At 50.3% G+C, this 19,618-nt stretch overlaps 1 protein-coding gene across 2 annotated transcripts in view; it reads right to left on the bottom strand.

The window, feature by feature from the left end:
• The window catches only part of GABRA3 (gamma-aminobutyric acid type A receptor subunit alpha3), a 73,084-nt gene that overhangs the window by 30,606 nt on the left and 22,860 nt on the right, over positions 1-19,618 (bottom strand). Inside the window, exons 4-5 of one of the 2 annotated variants that reach the window (XM_051787847.1) lie at positions 4,709-4,776; positions 823-1,043 (exon numbers count right to left, since the gene is read on the bottom strand). In XM_051787847.1, coding sequence (XP_051643807.1) covers positions 823-1,043; positions 4,709-4,776 — 289 coding nt within the window. The remainder of the gene's footprint in view (positions 1-822; positions 1,044-4,708; positions 4,777-19,618) is intronic. The other variant, XM_051787857.1, reaches the window with a different exon arrangement.

Genomic DNA, 19,618 nt, shown 5'->3' with positions numbered 1-19,618 from the left:
GAGATACCCAGACAGGACTGCTCAGGCACAGTTTCCCAACAGCAACTGGTGCTTTCAGAGGAAGGCCCCAGTTGCTGGAGCTCACAGGGAGGTTGCCCAAGCTGGTGCTGGGCAACCCAAGAGGTGCTGCCTCTTGTTCAGGGCTCTCCCTGACATCCCAGGAGGGGGTAGCATAGGCTGGGTTAAACCTGGAACTTCAGATGGCCCCTAGAACCCGGCTTCTCCAAAGCACAGTTTTTAAGAAGCTGTTGTTTGGGGTTTTTTTCCTAATGATGTGCATTGATCACCCAGATCCAGACTTCTGATTCCACAAAGAAGGAAAAAAAAACAACCCCATCGTTCTCACAAGCAAGCTCAGTCTCATTAGATGTTTGAAATGGCTCTGCTGTAACATGCTGAACAAATTTAGGTCTGTTCTTAAGCTGCTGGAGAATAATAAATCCTCCCATGCTATTGTTCCCTAGCAGCACTGGATACCTGATTCATAACCCATCACAGGTCAGGAACAAAATTATATCAGCTAGAGCATCAACCTCACAAATTATAGATCCCAACACTTCTACCTCATCACATAAAAGAAAAAAATATCAACATGAATGATGAAGAAAAAGCTACCTGTAAAAATGTGCAGAAGTTGAGGATCAGAGATGGTACATAGGTAGGAAACAAGGGTAGCAGAGAAAGCAGCAGTGTAAGGCTCAAGTGGGCTAACAGAGTTAGTGAAAGTCTGCATAAATCCTGCTGTCATGCACCCTGAGGTCCCATTCTGGCCTGCATGTGTGCAGGGACCTGGAATACCCTGGCCAGGAGACACAAACCTACCTCATGGTGTACAGGAGGGTGCCGTTGTCCACCAGGCGCAGCAGCTTGTTGGGTGTTGTCATGTTGTGGGCAACAGATTTCTTCCCATTGTGGAAGAAGGTGTCAGGAGTCCAGATCTTACTGGCCAGCAGGTTGTTCAGGGGAAGTATTTTCATGGGACCATCAAACTTCAGCCTTTCATCTCTCCAGGACTGCCGGAAAAAGACATCAATGGTGTATTCCTTTGTGGGGAGAGGAGAGAAAAGCGAGTCAGCTCAGCTCTTCATTGCAAACAAGGGGATTCAGGAAGTATCTTCAGTCAGGGAGCAGACTGCATTTTGGCACACCTTGGGTGATGTGAAGTGTGGTGCGACAAGAAGCAGGAATTAACTGCAGTGGAGGATAGATGGCATTTACCACATTTTGTATAATGACTCACCTGTGACATCAAAATGTGCATTCCAATGTTTCTGACCACTGCAGACAAGCTGCAACACAGATCACAACAGCCAGTTCTGGGGTAGCCCTCCTGCACCATCACCTTTACCCAGATGCTTCAGGGGAGGGAGTGCATTGTGTGCAGCTACATGGGCGTTTTAAAAAGCAAAACTAAAGATCCTGCAGATGGAATTTGGCCAGGATGCTGGCAATTGTATCCCTGCTCATAAAAAAATATAATGAAATCGACTTCCATGACACTGACTTAATGTTATTTTGTTCCCCAGGCCACCTCTAGAAAAGCATTGAATCAAGGACTTCACAAACTTGCATTACAAGATCCTATGACTTTCTTTTGCCTTCTTTTTCGTATTTTTTCCTCCCTCCCCTTTTTTTTTATTTTTTTCAGTTAGTGTAGAAACCCATTTCCTAGGCCAAATTCCAGCTGGGGCAATTAGAAGTCATCTCTTTGGAGTACTGCAGCTTCTTGCTCGGTGCCTGCAGCCTCAGAAACCACTCGATCAAAGCAGCAAGGTCACTGTGGCTCCATGGCCACCCCAAAGCAAAATCAAATCAGTGCACCCAGTGGTCCCCGTGTCCTTTGAGGGTTCATGTCACTTGAGGTTCATGTCTTCAGCCCACCAGCATGGGCTGCACCACTGCTCACCTCTACAGCACACACCTCTGGCTGACGAGGGCTTTCAGAGCCACAAGGCTTTCAGAGAGAGAAGGGGGCTTCAGAAAGAAGAACAGTCCCAACTCTTCTTCCCCTGCTGTTGCAGACTCATAGTCTTTATTTACGTGTTCCTGGAGGCCGCAGGACCAACTAAACTTATCATTGTGAGTGATTTCTTTCCTGCAGCACTTCTCAGCAGCATTTAAAAACTGCTGTGCATCAGCTTCCTATAGGACAGAGAAATTCCTACAGGTTTTTGTGGCAGATGGCAGCTGAATGAAAGCATCTCAGTAAACAAGTTCATCCCTGCTCCCCGGCCATGGAGCCACCCCTGTTCAAATATGAACCTTCTGGAGCCTGGCTGGAGAAAAGGGAGAGAAGATTCTACATTCCTACAGGCTCTGCCTTGTACTAGATATTCGGGCCCTTCATGGAAGTGATCTTTGTGGTTTTAAGCTCAGTAAATGGATAAAACCAAAGAAAAGAGCCTGTGTCCTGGGAGGTTTGGGAAAAGTCCTTATCAGGAGAAGATCTCTCCTATTCAAAACCCCTGTTCCTGTTAAAAAACAGCAAACAAAGAGGCAAAACATTTTTATCAACTTTCCAGGCCTTGTTTTTCTTCTTTTATGCTAAGGAATCATTCCTGAAGAAAAGAGAAATAATTTTGAGAATCTTCCCCTCTTTTCTATACTTCTTTCCTTAAAAGCATCATTCCCAATTCACCCCTTCCAAAGAGCACACTTAGTTCTATGTTATGCTTTTCTCCTACTTATAGAAACAGCTGAAAACATCAAGAGTGAGTCTGCCTTCAGAGTCCATCCATGAAACAAAAATCTCCCTTGAACTCTTTTTTTCTTTTCTTTCTATAATTTCCCGGGGACCGAGGCAAAGCTGCAGGAGCTCAGTGCCGAAGATCCAGGCGCGTGTCAGGTCCTGTCAGGCTCTGCTTTCCAAACCGAACTAAAAGCTGAGATGAGAAGTCCCTCGGAGCAGCTCAGTGAAAAGGTCCACACGTCCTCCTCCAGGCTCCGTAACCAGCTGCTCCCCTCCCCTCTGCACAGCAGCTTTACCTGCCTCTCCTCCATCATCATAATTACAGTCTCTGTCTGCAGCGGGACGCGCCGGAGCCGCTCTGCAGGCGGTGAGTAATGGCTGTGGGAGGGATGGGAGCGCATCACCGGGCACATGCCAGCGGGGAAGGAGGGACTTCCCCGCTCCCGAGATAAAAGGAACCACAGCAGAAGAGCAGGCTCTCCCCATGTTTCTCTCCCTCACGTTTCTGGGTGCATTCAGCAGCAGAACAGCGGGCTGAAGCACGTTCGCTGTGCGTTTGGAAAATACACGGAACGAAAGCACGGGAAGGGGAAATAATTTATTATTCCTTAACTGTCTTCCTAATTTTAAATTCATTTTGTCAAATCACATCGCGGAGAATACCTTCCTCTTTTCAATACCTCATATTTCTTCTTCACAGTTCATTATACACACTCCCTTAATCAAATATGCTCCACCTTGGAAGTAATTATCAGATACTCCCCACGGGCTACGATTGCTGAATATATTATGGGTCTCTGCTGCGGTAGGAGAGCAGGGAGAGAGGGAGGGAGAACTCAAATGAGGTTAATAGTCTCAACTAGGCTGACATCAAGTTAACTTCTTACCCTGGAGGGAGTGGTCTTCTCAAAGCAACAGGGGTTTGTGGGATTGAACGAGCACTTCCACGAAACACAGAGGTTTTATTCTCCCCCAGCTCCTCTGCCTGCTAGCACAGGATTGTCCGTGGGACAGCTGAAGAGAAGTTCAGGCCGTGTCAGCACAGAAAATTAAACCCTTCCAGCTCCAGAGGTTCCATGAGAGTCACAGGACACTGCTCCAGCCTGGCCTGGCTGGTGAGAGCAAAGCCTGCTCCTCCTCCCAAAGCGGGCTCCCTCCACGGCCAGGACAGCCCACTGCTGGCCAGGGCTGTGTCAGCACCAGGTCACCTCTGGTGCTGGATGTGCAGGAGGCTCTCAGTCCTGGATGCAGGGCTGTCCTCACGTGGCATCCTTGAACTGTGGAGCAACCATCCCGAGCCAACTCTTCTCCGCGCGCCTGGGCGCCTGTGGAACACGAGCTGCAAGGAACGCTGTTGAGAAACCTCACTATTAATTATGCTCCACAGTCCTCTTTTAATTAGAAGACAAACTGTTGTGGGAATACAAGCCTAAATTCAGACCTCAGGCCTTTTCATTAATAATTTCCCCTGAACATGTCAAAATACTGCAATCAGTTCATGCTTTTTCTTTTTTTCCTCTTTTGCCTCCTTTTCGGTTCGAGCGCTGAGGACAGTTTGATGGTGAATCATTCTCTTCTGGCATTGCCATCAAACCAGACCAGATTCTGGCATCCTCTCCTCTTCCCAGGGAGCACCTTCCTTCCTCCACACACAGACAGGTCAGGGAAAGGTGTCTGCAGCAAAAGTGCTTGTCAAGGCAGGTAACGGGGGGAGCGTGCTATGTTCATGTCCAGGTCCCATGGGCAGACCCCACTTAATTAGGTTGGACTTGCAGGAAATAAAAAGACCCTAAAGCTTGCAGTGTGTCTGAGAAGTGCAAAGGTATTGACTCTCCAAGGGTGTATTATCAATTGGTTTCCAAAAGCCTGAGAAACAGCCCCTCTCTACCACTCACACTGAGCTACCACCAGCTTTGCCATTTAGGAAAATCCTGCTTTTGTCCAGATATTCCTGGGACGAGGGTGGGACACACCCGCAGTGGCTGCAGGAGAAGCCATCCCTCCCCGTGAGGCACCTACCATGTCTGTGTCCGAGACAGGGCCGAAACTTGTCACGTAAATGTCTGTCTTGACTTCGGTTACACTGTCTGGGACAAAAAAAAAAAAAAGAGAGAAGGGAAAAAAAGCAATTAAAGAACTGAATTTTCTTGTACAGGGAAGGATTTGGGGGTTGTTACGTGGTGTTTTTTCCTGCTCTGCTGAACCCTCTGCACCATCCTCTGTGCCCCGAGCAACGGCTGATTTTATCACTGCTAACTGGGCAAATTCATCTCCAGCACAGCTCTGCTGCTTCCCACACTTACACTGAGGATGAATATGTCCCACGTGGCCAGACACTGCGTATTTACAGAATCCATGTGGCTGCACGATCCATAATGTGGTGCAGATCCACACGTTTTCAATACAGAGGTGCTTTGAAACTCCGTTTAATGTGAAATCCCTTTGTGTCTCCCAGCCTGATAAACAGCCTAGCAATGTTCCACCAGTCTCAGGAAAGCCTGGGTTTGTTACAGCTTCAGGCTTATCTGTATGTAAAGAGAATCAATATTCTGATTGCCTTTTGCTGCGCCGTGCTTGCTGTTCTCCTAAGTGCCTCATTCTTGCGAAGCTGCTGCTCGCCCACATCACATGCTCCCCTGCCCCCAGGCTGTGCTGCCCTCGTGGATGCTGAACAACAGCCTCACTGCCCCAAAAAAGACACTGAGCCCCAGATCCTGCCCCAGCTGCTAAAACCCAGGGGCCATTTCCATCCCATGCCTTCAGATGGAGATGATCCAGAGCGCTCCGCAGAAGGCGGCTGTCAGCACGTGCTGAGCAGCACACACAACTCTCCTTCCTGCCTTCAGTTGATTTTGGCATGATTCTTGATTGACATCTCTGCTGCTGTCCCGTTTTGCAGGGAAATCAAGGCACAGTGATTTGCCAGATTTACAGCCCTGTGCTCTGCCCACTGGGTCGTGCTGAAAAAATGATGGATGAGGTGCCTTGAGTTGAGCACTCAGTTACCATAAATCCTCACCACTTTAGGGATACATCATGCTATTGTATGGCATTAGCTGGCTCAGAGCTGCTCTCCTAATGAAAGAACCAATTTAAAGCCCCAAAGCAGAGTTCATGTTTTATGCACAGTACCCAATTTTGGCCACTGCAGCAGCTTTGCAAGTAGCCTGGATGGCCTATTGCTCAATTAAGTTATGGAAATCCTTCTGTCCCCTGACAGTTATTTTGCAGTACTATGAAGCTTAGTCTTGTGCTTCAAAATTTTGCATCCCAACATAAGATAATGCATTCTGGCAGGCTTTTCTCCTTAATGGCTAAAATATACATATATATGTCTTTTGTTATTATGGCTGGAAAGCTTCTGATGCAGCCTATGGCTGGTATTATTGTGCTATATAACTAACCCTTGATCTTTTCTTGATGTGATAAAAAGAAGGTTAAAGAGAAATATGTATGCAGCACACTTTGTGAAACCCCAGAAGTCTAAACAAAATGAGTTACTTCTGCAGCAAACACTCAGAAACATTCTCTGTCTCCCTCCAAACAAGTCCTCAAATGAGATACACAGTGATGCAAGGCTCCTTCTGCTACCACATGCTGTGAGGGAAAGTTAATTGTGTTCTAGAGAAAACACAGACTCTCAGCCACGGATCTCAGATCAGGATCCACGGCCACCCATGGCCAGGGGATACAGCTCCTGTGAAGTGCAGAGGGAACAGGGTGTCCCTGTTCATGTTTCAGGGACAGGGGTCCATGGAAGGGCCTGTGCTTCCCAATGTGCTCTGGTGGGTTCAAGCACAAAGGAAGGGATTCAGTAAGTCGTGAGAAGGCAAAAGGCAGAACGAGTTTTGGACGCATTTTGGTATGACCCTGCAATCTTTACGTGAGCCTTTATGTCCTTATCAAGCTGTAAACAATCTGTCACAGAGCTCCAGGGACCCCTTCCTGTTCCCTTCAATCTACTGGCAAATCCAATCAAAAATAATGGCATTATCTTATTAAAATTAATAATTAATATTAATACTCAATTATGGCCCAGAGCTGAAGAGGATCTCCCATTTCCAGGCTGCAGATGTATTCCTCAGGCCAGGCCGTGCAGTGCCTGGTGCAGGGACAAGCTGGGGCTTCACCACTGGCTTACTGATGTCCCTCAGCACACAGGAAAACAAGCTCCCTGCACCTTTCATGGCAAAAGCCAGACTGAACTTTCCCTGTTAATGTGTGCTCCTAAGGGCAGGATTTGGCTGGGAGCCGGAGGGATTTCTGAAATTAAATCATTGCCACGCAAGCAGGGATTTCAGCAGAGCTGGGAAATCCAGAGATAAGTAAAACACCAGCAGAACAGAGCGAGCTCCAGCCTCAGAGACTCAGTTCCTTCGTGATCCTGTAGCCCAAGAGCAACTGCACTGCTTGCAGCTCTGCCAGAGCTCACTGGCTCTGTGACTGCGAGACCTTCTCCTCCAGAGCAATCAGGAGCTGCTCACCCAGCCTCCCTTCTCCCTGCCCTCACAGCTACCCATCCACAGCCTGGGTGAAGAGAAGAAACTGCCTACTTTTGCAGCAAGAGAAAGCTGGGAGATCATCACCTGCCTCTTCTTAGAGACATGGCAGGGAAATCCTTATCTGGTCCTCAATCCACAGACAAGCAAGCCCTGCTGCTTGGCTGCTTTGCCCAGTCCTCACCAAAGATTTAATAATTAAGGACTGTGCATAGGGTTAGGTGCTTTCATTAGATCTGTTGCAGAATGTTAAATTACACTTTTCCTTTCCTAGCATCATTCTTCCCTGTAATTCAAAGGGTTTTGGATGCACAAGTTAAGCCTTCAAGCCTGCTGGGGTGGCAGGAAGATGCTGCTGGTCCTGTTCATAAACAAAAAAGGACAGACTTGGTTCAGGCAGGAAGCTGGAGAAGAGCATGGACCAGCCCTGGCTGCCCTAAGTAATGGCACAACACTGCCCTAAAGAGGGCTCAGTGTTACTCTTGGTGGGCTGCACAAACCCCTTCTAGCCACCCTGCTGAGCCTCACTGTGCCCCAGGTCCTGCTGGGGACCAGGAAAGCAAAAAAAGACCCTGGAGCCAACATGAAACTAGAAGAACAAGAAATTTTCAGGTTCAACACTTGTACACAGGCAGAATTTAGAGACACTCGTGGCATGCCACGTTCCCAAGCCATTTGTTGGAGGCTGGTTCCCTGGTCTGGGAGCTTTTCCCATTTATTGGCTCAGCTTATTCCCAATCCTCAGCACAATCACGTTTCTAAAACCATCTGGAGCAAGTGTGTGAGCAGCAACAAGGTGCTGCAGGTCACCCAAAGCTGCCCCTTCTCCCCCGAGGCACAGAACTCGCTCTCTGCCTGCCTGGCCACGCTGCCTTGCCTGGAGAAATCCCCCACAGCTGGGCAGATCTGCAATGCAAATGCAAAACAAACCATCCCTTCCCACAGTGTTACCATGGCACTTCCTACACCTGCCTGCTCTTTAAAAGCTACCCCTCTCCTCCAAGAATCTGTTACCCCAGGCCTGGCTGCTCGTGTACACCACAATGGTCCCTCCCAGCCCAGGGTGGAGGGGCCAGATCTGGACCCCCAGCTCCAACACCAGCAGGGTCTGTCGCTTCCCCGGGTGTGCAGAAGGTGTAAAGCAGTAGCAGCTGCTGCTGAGGTGCTTCAGGGACTCCATCTACCCTCGCCCTCCCCTGTGCCCCCCTCCAACTCCCCATCTTTCAGGCCCTGGCTCAAGGCAGACACACCCCCCCTTCCTGCAATCCCCTCTTTAAGTGCTCATGACTCCCTGGGCCTGTGAGGAGATAGCTGTTATTTACAAAATGACAGAGTGCTATTTTTACTTGCTTCTTGGAAGCACCAGGAGCAGCAGCAGAGCTGGAATACAAATTACGCCGCCTCGCTGCCTCTCCCCTCGCTGGCTGGAGAGCCGAGCGATTCTGGGAGGTGGGGGGCACAGGGGGGCTGAGCAGCCTCTCGTTAAACATCCCGCCGCACTCAGCAAGGGCCGTTCATTCCGGAATCTCGGCCGGAACGTGACCGGCTCCGGAGGTTTGGGGCTGCGCTGAGCGCGGTCCCGTTTCCCGGGCGGGGGTTCCCAGAGGCGCTGCCGCAAGCCAGCTGAAATGATGTGCCTGCATCCGAGCGCTGGGGGCTCCCGAACGATGCGTGCCATGGAAACGGGGGCGAAGCCACTGCGGCTTCGTGCAGGGGATTCCTGGCTGATGCGCTGACGTCAGCGAGGATGCACAGCCTCGGCCCGCAGATAACCGGGATGAGCGAGGGGATGGGGACCGCCCCGAGGCAGCGCTCCTGCTCTGCCCCCGGGCCGTGCTGGCATCTAAGGGAGCCTGGAGGCGACAACCCTGCCTGTGGTGGTGTCTCTGAGCAGGATGGCATGGCTGAGAGTAGAAAGGAGGACAGTGCTGTTCAGGCTCTTCTGCCCCCGGGGGTTCAAACCATCAGTCTGCTCCAGGCCAGCTCCAGGAGGTAGATGTTTCTGCACTGGGCTCCCTATGAACTGCTCCAGACTCCAGCTAGCCCAATATCCTCCCACAACCTAAGGAGGACAGTAACAAGCTGATAGTGCCCCTTAACTCCCTCCTAGACAACTATATTTACCCTCAGCTCAATGAGGTCTCCTTATCCAGTGTCCCCTCGAAAATACAGAATCCCTTGGGAAGGATTCCCACCAGCCTGTGGTGAGAGCAGTGTCACCTTGAAGAGAGGTGTTCCTGTGTCCCTCTTTCCCACATCAAGTAACCCACAGTGAGCACACTGGACAGGACAGTGCTTTCCAGTCGACCCAGCATCTCTGGGAAGGGAAATAGTTGGTTTATGCTCCCAAATTCCACCTCATGCCTTCTCCCCGATCCTTGCCATGATAATTAATAAGCAGCAGCAGGTAATTTTTGTAGCTGCACACAAAAGATTTTTGTGTGTGTCATTCTTCATTTTCTCAGCCTCTCACTGGAGGAATTTAATTTTCCTTCCACTTTTAGCCTCTGGAACAAAACAGGCTCCTATGACCTGTGCTACAAGCTCTATGAGCCCACTGGAACTGAGCTGCACCACAACCCCTGGCAGCCTCTGCCGCAGAGTTGGCACACAAGAGCCCCCAGCCAGAAACTCCACCCTTGGGCCCCTCCTTGAGAACTTCAGTGCCCTCACACCAGGACTGCTGCCTCTCCCAGTCCCTACCTTGGTTTATCAGATGGCCTTTTAACCTGTGGTGCTGCCCCGTTTTGGGAAGTAGGAACAGAGTGGTTCCCCCTTGCAGGAAGAGATGCATGGAAAGGGAGTGGCACATCTATGGATGATGTGGCACATGGTCCCCTCTCTGTGACTTTGCCCTTGGGACTGCCAGGCCAGTACTGGGAGAGGACAGGGAGGCACAAGCAGAGGGGCGGGTGCCCAAGGGGAGAGGGACCTCTCCCCACAGCCTCAAGCTGCAGGAATGGAGACACGACATCTACATCACCAACCACACACCAGGAATCCCTAATGTAGCCTTCACTGATGCTCTCCTGCTGTGGGGCCAGTCACACTCTCCCACACACATTAGAGTTGCTTTTCTTTCAGTTTTTTTTGCTGGGGAGCTCAGAAATAGCAGCAGAGAAGGAAACATTTCAGTGAACATCACTGCAGTGCTGTTAATGCCTCCTGGGCTTGTCCAGCCCAGCCAGGGGACAAAGCTGACTCCAAGGACACTGACAAAGCTCCTGCCACACAAAGGCCACAAGGCAGCACAAGCTACTGCTAATGTCAGGAACACAAACATCCCTGCTGCACCTGGGATGCTCCTACACCTGCAATCCTGGGAACAGAGGCTTTACTTGGGTCAGGAGGGGAAGGCTGGGGAAGAGAGATGGCAAAAAAACCTAAGAATGTACTGGCATTTCCTCCAACCTCTACGGAAGGGAGAGCAGAGCTGGAGTGCAGAGGTGTGGGCAGGTCTCAGCACCACCCCTTCTCTCTCCTCAACCGTTTTTGACACGTGGAGAAGTCACAGTCAACCTCTTCAAACTCCCAGTCCCAAAGAAAACATACATATTTTCAGACGTGCTTTGGCTGTTGTAGTGCCTCAGCACCCTTGTATATGAAATCACTTGCTCAGAAGCAAAAGCCAAATCTCCTCTCACAGACATTCACCCTGGTCTGACAAGCTCAGCCTGGGCATCTTTCCCAAAAGTGGACAGCAGAGTGTACATGTTCTTCTTACAAGAGGCAGCAAGAACATACACAGGGTGTCTTGGTCCTGTCAATGCCAAATGGCAGAGAACAGGGCCAGGAGTGTCACCAGGAGGGCTGGCAGCTGGCCCAGTCCTTCACAGGCCAGACAGAGCTAACAGCAGCATCAGCTTTAATCCCCTGAACCACCTAAAATAGCAAAGCATCTCCAGGAAAACTCACTTGGGCAGAATCATCAAGACACAGCTGAGACCCCACTGGCCCCGTTCTGTCTATGGGGGGAGGGTAATCCCACAGGTAGTTCAGCCCACCCAGACCTCACTGCCTCTGATGGCACCTGCCTCTCTCTAATGAGCACAGAGATGAGGATGACCACAGTCCCATGGAGGATGAAGGCTGGCCTTGGCCTCATGCTCCCACCTGGGACAACGTGGTTAAAGATGATGGGATGCTCATCCACTGCAAAGTGGGGTCAGCCAAGGACTGAGCACTGGGAAATTTGTACTCTGCAAAATAAACCACATAGTAAGGAAAGAAACAATATATAAATGTCTGAAACAAATGTCTCATCTCAGCAAAAGCAGGGGTGAGTAAGAGCCTGCAGGGGATTGCCAACAAGACCTTTGGGTCGGATCCTTTTCTAGCTCTGCCATGTCACGAACTATTTGTCTAACGTAGTTTTCCTTGGCTATTTACTTGATTCCAGAATAACTGGGTCTGTGTAACAGATCTGACCCACTCAGTTACGCTCCCAGTGACTCCTGCAGGGTTGTGACCAAAAAGGCATCACATTTGCAGGGGAAACAAGGCTGTCTGCTGCTCTCCATGGAAGCAGCAAGCCTGTTCCCCCAATCCTGGGGTGCCAAGGCATCTTTTCACCCACTGCTGCTGTTTAAATCCCCTGGAACTGCCAGCATTTGCTGTACAGCCAGTTCCCAAGTTGCTGCTCTGTGAGCCATGGTGATTAATTACTACCTTCTCTCTGGTGTGATGGCACATCAGTGTCTATACAACTGCATGTCTTCCAGCCAGACTAGTGAGAAGTCATCCAATCTGTAAACACAGATATGCATGTGGTGGCACTTCCAGCTGTGCTTCTCTCCTTTCTCCTCTCAACTTGGATATTCCAGCACGGGGAGAGGAAGCGGTTCAAAAATAATTTCAGGGGCTCTCTCAAGAGACAGCCAACAACAAAGCCACTCCCACGTGATGAGAGAGATCAGCGTGGTCTACAATTACATGTTCTTAATTCTTCAGTGCAGATGAAGTGAGATGATGTCTGTGAAATCCTGAGAAAGACAGCCTGCTGTCCTGGCTCCCTTCCTTAGCAGGGCCACAGAGAGCTGAAACAATGGAGAGATTTATTCCCTGTCTCACACAGCATGCTGCAGAGGCAGTGTGCTAATATGACTGCATCCCATGTCCTCTGCAGGAACTGGGTGCAGCACCAAGAAGTGACCCAGTCACCACTGGAGTATGGCTGTCTAGGATCTGTGGCACACTGTCATGCACTGAGGGATGTCTAATTCCTAGGCTCAAACTCCTTGGGTTCCATAGGGAAGATCAGCTCAGTTCTTGGAAGAGAAATCCCTAAGGAGTCTGCCTTCGTGCTGTACCTGTGCTCGTGGCTCTGATCCAGGTCTGAGCTCTCCCTACACCCACACAACACGTTGGTTATGGAGTTTGGATCAAGGCACAACTACTGCTTGAAGCAGAGGAGTCAGACACACCTTGTTCCTCCTTGCTTCCAGCACAGTGCCAAGAGGCACACAGGGCATCTGCTTGTGCCTTTTGGGTGAGAAACTGCATTCCCTCCCTAGCACAGGCTGTTATTCCCTGGCAATAACAGCCCAGGGTAGCCCAATTTTCTGGTCTGACCTTGCTGCACTGAGCAGGCTGCACTGTCCCTTTGTCTCAACACACGAGGAGTAAGGGGGCTCCAGACATACCTGGCACAGTAGGTAAATCCACATGTTGCTGGAGAAGGTGCTATAGGGTTTTCACACACCCCCCATGCTGGTGAAAGGCATTTTCTCACATTTGTCAAGAGCAGGGGGTGCAGGTTAGAGCTCTATCCAGCAGAACAGCTTAGGAGAGATGCTGTTTTACCAGCAGTGGGGCCAACACACTCTGCTTCCTGCAGATCAGCTTTTCCTCCCTGTTTTTCTGGTGCCTAACACCAGTTGATCCCACCTGGTTACCTCTCTCTACTTTGGGTCTTTTTCCACTCAGCTGCATAATTCCACAAATCTTGCAGGGACTTAAAATCTCTGAGATATCTACCCTTCTGTCAGCCAACAGGCTCTAAAGCTTACAGAAGACAAAAGGCAGAAAGATAGATCTGATAAGCCTTACACCATCAGGTTTTTAGCCAGGGCTCCTATTACAAGACTCAATAGAACGATGCATTTGGCACATGCAGCTTAATTTAGCTCTCCCTCATGGCCCTGTGCAGGCATCCACATGCACATACTCTTATCACCACATTAAGTGACATAAAATCCACATCCAGAGGTTAGAATCAGGATGTGGTGCAAGTTCTTGATATCAAGTCCAGGCGGAATAGAAGAAAGAGTCAGAAGCAGCAGCTGCTGGAGGGTGTGCAGTCATGAAGGCTTTACACACACCCCTCATTCTCACACATACAGACTACAAACAGAGACTACAAATTAGCTGTGCTATTTTTGCTACAGACAGAACTAAGACAGAATGAACAAAGCTACTGTTGTTACTATTTTAAGGACTCAGGACACCCTCAGATGCCATAAAGACAGAGGAGGAATATGTATGTAGGAGCATGCTTTTAGAGGTTCCACAGTGCTTTGAGACCCTGTGGTAATGGAAGAGAGACACCACATAAACATATTATAAATACAATGAGAAAATGTGTGAATGTAAATTGGCATGCATAATTTAACATTATTCAGTCTTAAAGACTGTCCTTGATGGCTAAGCCAGAGGCAGTCAGGGAAGGGAATCCCTGCTGGTCCCTGTGGACAGGGGAAGGGCATTCAGAGAGCACTGTGTTGCCAGGTGGTACACACAGCTGTGGCCCCAATAAAACCAAAGCCAGGAGAATTTTCCTGACCACAGGCCTGCAGGATGTCTGCATGGCTGTATGCACTGGAGACACCAATGGGATTAGGGCAAAACCACCAGACTGCCACCTCAGCATCAGGCAAATCACTCCAGTTCTGTGCCCCTGTGCTGTGGCTGAGGTTGCAAACACAGATGAGATGAGGCACCAGAACAAAGCAGCCACAGGACTCCTGCCTTTGCTCTATCCCATCACGTGTGTATGACTCAGCTGGGAGAGCCAGTCATTAGACCAGGCTTATCCAGAGCCTGCATGGACACAGAGCATCCCTGAAGCTTCTTCCTCAGGGAGATTGCAGACTGGCCCTGGAAGGTTTTCACTTACTTCCTCTCTTAAAAACAAATAAATCACTGAACCTTTCGTTAACTCATTCTCAGCAAGTCTTTCTTCAACAGAAATCACCTCCCAACAGACCACAGTTTCTTTAAGAGGAGCTGCAAAAACTTCAGATCGGTGCCAGTAACATCCAAAGCATTTATAAAGCAATTACTGAGCTCTGTAATTCATCAGAGCTCAAGGCAGATCCCCAGGAAGAAGATAAGCACAAAGGTGCAATACAAAGCTGCTACTGCCAACCTGAGAATCACTGATATGGAGAAAACAACTGCAAAGAAAAATCATAAAAGCATTCAGGTTGGAAAAGATCATCAAGTCCAACTGTCAGTCCAGCACCACCACCAGTGTTCACCACTAAGCCACGTCCACAAGTGCCACATCCACACATTTTCTGAACACTTTCAGGGTGGTGACTCTACCACTTCCCTGGGCAGCCTGTTCCAAAGCCTGACCACCCTTCCAGTGAAGAAATTTTCCTTAATACCCAATCTAAACCTCCCCTGGCACAACTTGAGGCCATTTACTGTCAGCCTGCCACTTGTTACCTGGGAGCAGAGCCCGACCCCCACCTGACCACAACCCCCCTGTAGAGAGTGAGAAGGTCCCCCATGAGCCTCCTTTTCTCCAGGCTGAGCCCCCCCAGCTTCTCCTCATCAGACTTGTGCTCCAGAACCTTCCCCAGCTCTGCTGCCCTTCTCTGGACACACTCCAGCCCCTCAATACCTTTCCTGTCATCAGAGGCCCAAAACTGAACGCAGTATCAACCAAATCAAACGAGCCACACTGCATTGCATTGCATTAATTTTATGTCATTGCAGAGGGAGAAAGAATAAACAAGGTGTCTCAACCAAGTGCACGAGATTTGCAGGCTGAGCTCTGAGCCCCAGCCCCACCACTGCACCGTGGCACTGAGCATGCAAAGAATGCAGTTCTGCTGTGCCTAAGTTTCCCCATCTGCCTTTTAGCCCCAGCACTGCCTTCCTGTGCCTCTGGCTATATCTTGTTCCAGGTTGCTTTGCAGGCTGAGGATTGCCAGGCCACGTGATGGACTGTAGTGTGCAAAAAAGGGAAGGGGAAAAAAAAAAAAAGAAAAAGAAAGTGACTCCTGGGGCTTGCTGTACAGCTCAGAGGAAGGGCCCATTTAATTTTCAAGCCTGTCCCCTAAGGCCAACGCCAGGTACTGAGACAAAGATACAAGAATACAGAATACCATAGCAGGGAGCAACAGAGTAATTTGCACTCTGGTTCCCTTATCCATTAGCTCCTGGCTGGCATTTCCTTCAGTGGAGAACTTAATCAGCTCCTCAGACAGTGTGCCTCCGGTGATGCTTCTGGCATCCTTCACCTCCACAGACACTTTCCCTTCTTCATGCACCCCAACGTGGTCTCTCTGGCTGGTCTCTCTGCTGAGCTGTGCCAGAGCCCAGCTCTCCTCCGAGCTGTCTGTCCCCTGTCATGCACGGGTCACTGGCTGCATGGCCAGTGCTCATTTACTCCTCAGCAATGCCAATACAGAGCACAAATAAACTGATCTCATTCACAGTGCCTTGCACCGGGCAATTTAGCATTTCCCCTGATGCTGGAGGGCTGTCGTGTGCCACGACAAGCTCTCCTCCCTGCCTGGGCTCCCCCTCTGCCACCTCTGCCCACGGGGCTGCCACGCACCGGGAAAGGCACTGGAAAAGAAAGGAAAGCAAATAAATGTGGAAAAGAAAGAAAAGAAAGAAATGCATGGACTGGCACGTGCAAATAACTCCTCCTGGGTTTGCTGTCCCAGACTTGCACGGATAAACTGAGAGTCTCCGAAGCACAGGATAAATCCCCAAACACATCCCGTGCCCCTCCATCCCATCCCCTCTCACCTGCCTTCCCCAGGCCGCCCAGGGAAGTGCCTGGCTGCCAGCAAACCCTGGGAGCAGGGTTTCCCCACAAGGCAAGAGGAGCTTAATCGTGCACTCAGGCTGTTGTTTCATCCCCCAGGGAGCAAAACCATTTCAGAGGAAATTCCTTTATGGCTCTAAATCTCCTCTTCCCCAGCCAGCATTATCTGTCCTAGGGACAGGAAGGCTTTTTTATCACCGTCACTCACAAAGATTCAGCAACCAACATGGAATTGTCAGACCTGCCCACTACATGAATTACGATATGCTGCATGATACTCTGATGCTCCCATCAGAGACAAGCAGAGGGCAGATGCCTCCAGATGTATGTAGTTTTTAATTTCCTTTGCTGGGGAAAATGTTTTCTTGTTTTAGTGATGTGTGTTCAAAGCGTTCCAGTTCCCATGGCAACCCCGTGCTTCCACTGGAGATGTCATTTCTCATGCCATCCCTTCAGAATTCAACGTCTCCTAGCAGAAGTTTTGAAGAAATGTCTCTCTTAAATATATATTTATTAGAGACACTGCCTGCAAGTGTGTTTTATTGACACGTTTCTTAGGTGACTCAGCCTACAGAGGAGAAAGCTGTCTCCAGAAATATGCTGCCTGCCAATCTGTCTTTTCTCAGCTTCTGTTTTCAACCAGAAGTCTCCTCTCTTTTTCTGCCACATACATATTAGCCAACACCTGCTCCTTTTTTTTCTTTAATTCCTTTCTGTTCCCATCACTCTTGCCCATGCCCAGCTCCCCAGCAGTGCAAGCACAGCAGGGGTGTGCCCAACCAACTCAGCACATGCCAAAAGTATCTGCACCCATCCCCTGCCTGCTGGCACAGGCCCCCTTCTCCTGTAGGCAGAGAGCCTCATTATACATTTGCACGCAGAGAAACCCCCAAAGTATTGCAAAAGAGACATCACTGCAAGAGCCCCTCCATTCTCAGAGGGCAGCATCAGGAGCATCTGCACCATCTCTGCCCCTGGATACTCTCCCTGTGCCATCTGGCTGCAGCCCGTGGGCACCACGAGCCCTCTGGGAAGGGGTGAGCACATCACAGCTCTGATCCTGCCCCCAGCACAGGAGCCTGGGCCTGGGGCTCCCACCCTGGCTGGGGGAAGGATTCACGCCCCAGGTGTTACCTGGTGTCATTTGGGCACCCTCATTTCAGTGGCTCACAGCATTGTGGTACCTCTCTGGGCTCCAGGAGCTGAGGGATGCTGAGATGGAGCTGTGTCCCTGCCTGACTCCTGCCTTCTCTGCCACACCAAGGCATGCTGCCTGCCCCTGCTCCCACACAGCCCCTGCCTAACCATCACAGCCCCAAAACCTCCGCCCCTGGCTCAGAAATCCCCCGCAGCGAGATGTAACATCCCACCCACGGCAGCTTCCAAAGGTTTTTCAACAGAACCCGCGGGGAGAGTTTCTATTTCAGGCTGCAGGCGTGGAGAGAACAGGGAGGCCCCTGCAGCCTGCAGGGATGCCCAGGCTCCCCCACCCAGCAGGACCCCGGGTACCACAAAGCCCTCGACCCTCCCCGGCACCACGATCAGCATCTCCCAGCTCCCGACAGCTCCCGGGAAGGAGGCGGTACCAGCCCCAGCGAGGGTCCCGGCGGGAAACCACGCTGGAGATCTTTAATAGAGCTGTAACATTACAGCTCCAAATTGCCTTCCTCCAGCAGACAAATCCGAGCAGGTAAATCGGTAGGAGCTGAGCAGATCCGGAGGCTGATGGAGCTAATCCCAGGCATGTTTAAATGCAAAGACCCAGGGAGCCTCACTCACACCCGACAGGATCTCTGGAGCTCCCTGCTGTGCTTAATTCTCAGGTGCAGCCTGCTCGGGGGGTGTGAAAAGCAGAGGAGAAGGCAGAACCCTGGGAGCAAACACCACACGCCAGCTTCAAGGTCAGGACAGTGGCCCTCAGCAAAGCCATGCAGCAACCAAACAGCAGCTCCTGTTCACCCCGGCTGGGAAACCACACGGGTAAACATTGCTGGTGTCCCTCAGAGAAGTTTACAAACGTTTCCTTAGCCCAGCCTCGAGCAGGGACACACGGGCTCAGGGGACACTTCTTGCTGACTCCAGACTTCACATTAATTGTACCGCCCCACCAGCCATTAATCAAACGTCTTCCACTTGCATTTTTATTGAAAATCAATTTAATAAAGTAGGTGGGAGTCCACACGCTTCCATAGCATCGGATAAATATTCATGGGCGCTTACACTGCTTTAGCTAAATGAGTTTTTTAAATTTAAACGGTGCAATTTCCTTTTTTCTTAATATATATCTTGGCCTGCCCTTGTTCAGGAATAGAGACGAGGTGGGACTCAGCCCTGTGCTGGCACACCAAGGAACACTCCTTTGCTGTTGAGCCAGCACCTTTGGGCAAGGATAATGTCATCCATAATTGGAAATACCAGTCTGCTGGGGTCAGCATTGCCTGAAGCAAATCCCCAGACAGGATTCAAAAGGACCATTTGGAGTTGAAAACTCATTTTCAACCACTAAGAGCGTGGCCACCATTTTTACCTTGGCACGTGTGCTGTTTGATATCCGCTGTTCCCTCCCCGTTCAAGCAGCCACTGCGCTCCAACAGCCAAAGCTAACGAAAGCCCTCGGAAAATGCATCCCCCTGGTGCTCATTGAAGGGGGTTAAAAGGCTTCCAAGCTACCAAAATACACAACACACCAGTGAAAGAACAGAAACACACCCACTCAAAATTGGTGAGTCCTCAGAGAAGGGATGAGCACCAAGCTCAGCCTCACTGAGACAACCTCCCTCTGCAGCCCTGGGGAGGGCAGGTTGACCCCTTGCTCCCCAGGGAGACTGAGGAGCAGCCCCAGCCAAGGCTCCTTGCTGCTGTCCTCCTGCCCAAAGGCAGTCATCAGAGTCCAGATGGAAGGAAAAACCTGACACATTGATCAAATTTAGGAGGAAGGCGGGGTTCAGACAGTCCCTATCAGTGAGAGGTTTTATAGCATCTAACAGCTCTTTGTTCACTGGAGCAGCGAGGAGCTGCGGCTTCCAAAAAGCAGCAATGCAGGGCAATTCACCCAGCGCCAGGATTGCTGTCATGTTCTCCCAGTGATACCCTGCTCTTGAAAGGCAGAGCTTTAGAAATCAAGCACATCATCGTTTTGCCTTTGTTATTAACGCAAAGCGACTTGTTTTCGTCGTTACAGCCTCGACCTAATTCCCCGTGCACACGCTCTCCCCACAGCAGCTCAGATCTCTGGACAGGCTTTGCTCTCCCCGTGCTTTAATGACATGAAGGTTGTGACTGGCCCTGCAGACAGGCACAGATAGCCCCAGCCCAGGAGCAGGGCACGAGCAGCCCTCCCTGCCCTGTGCACTCCCTCTCGTGTCCCAGCCCCAGGGTGTGGGTGGTGTGAAGACAAAAGGAATCCATGAAGTGTCACCATAA

Source organism: Manacus candei, unplaced genomic scaffold (assembly GCF_025592945.1).
Source record: "Manacus candei isolate 608988 ecotype Guabito, Panama unplaced genomic scaffold, ASM2559294v1 h1tg000003l, whole genome shotgun sequence".
In the NCBI taxonomy this organism is placed as follows: Eukaryota; Metazoa; Chordata; class Aves; order Passeriformes; family Pipridae; genus Manacus; species Manacus candei.
This window is presented reverse-complemented; position numbering and strand designations above follow the sequence as displayed.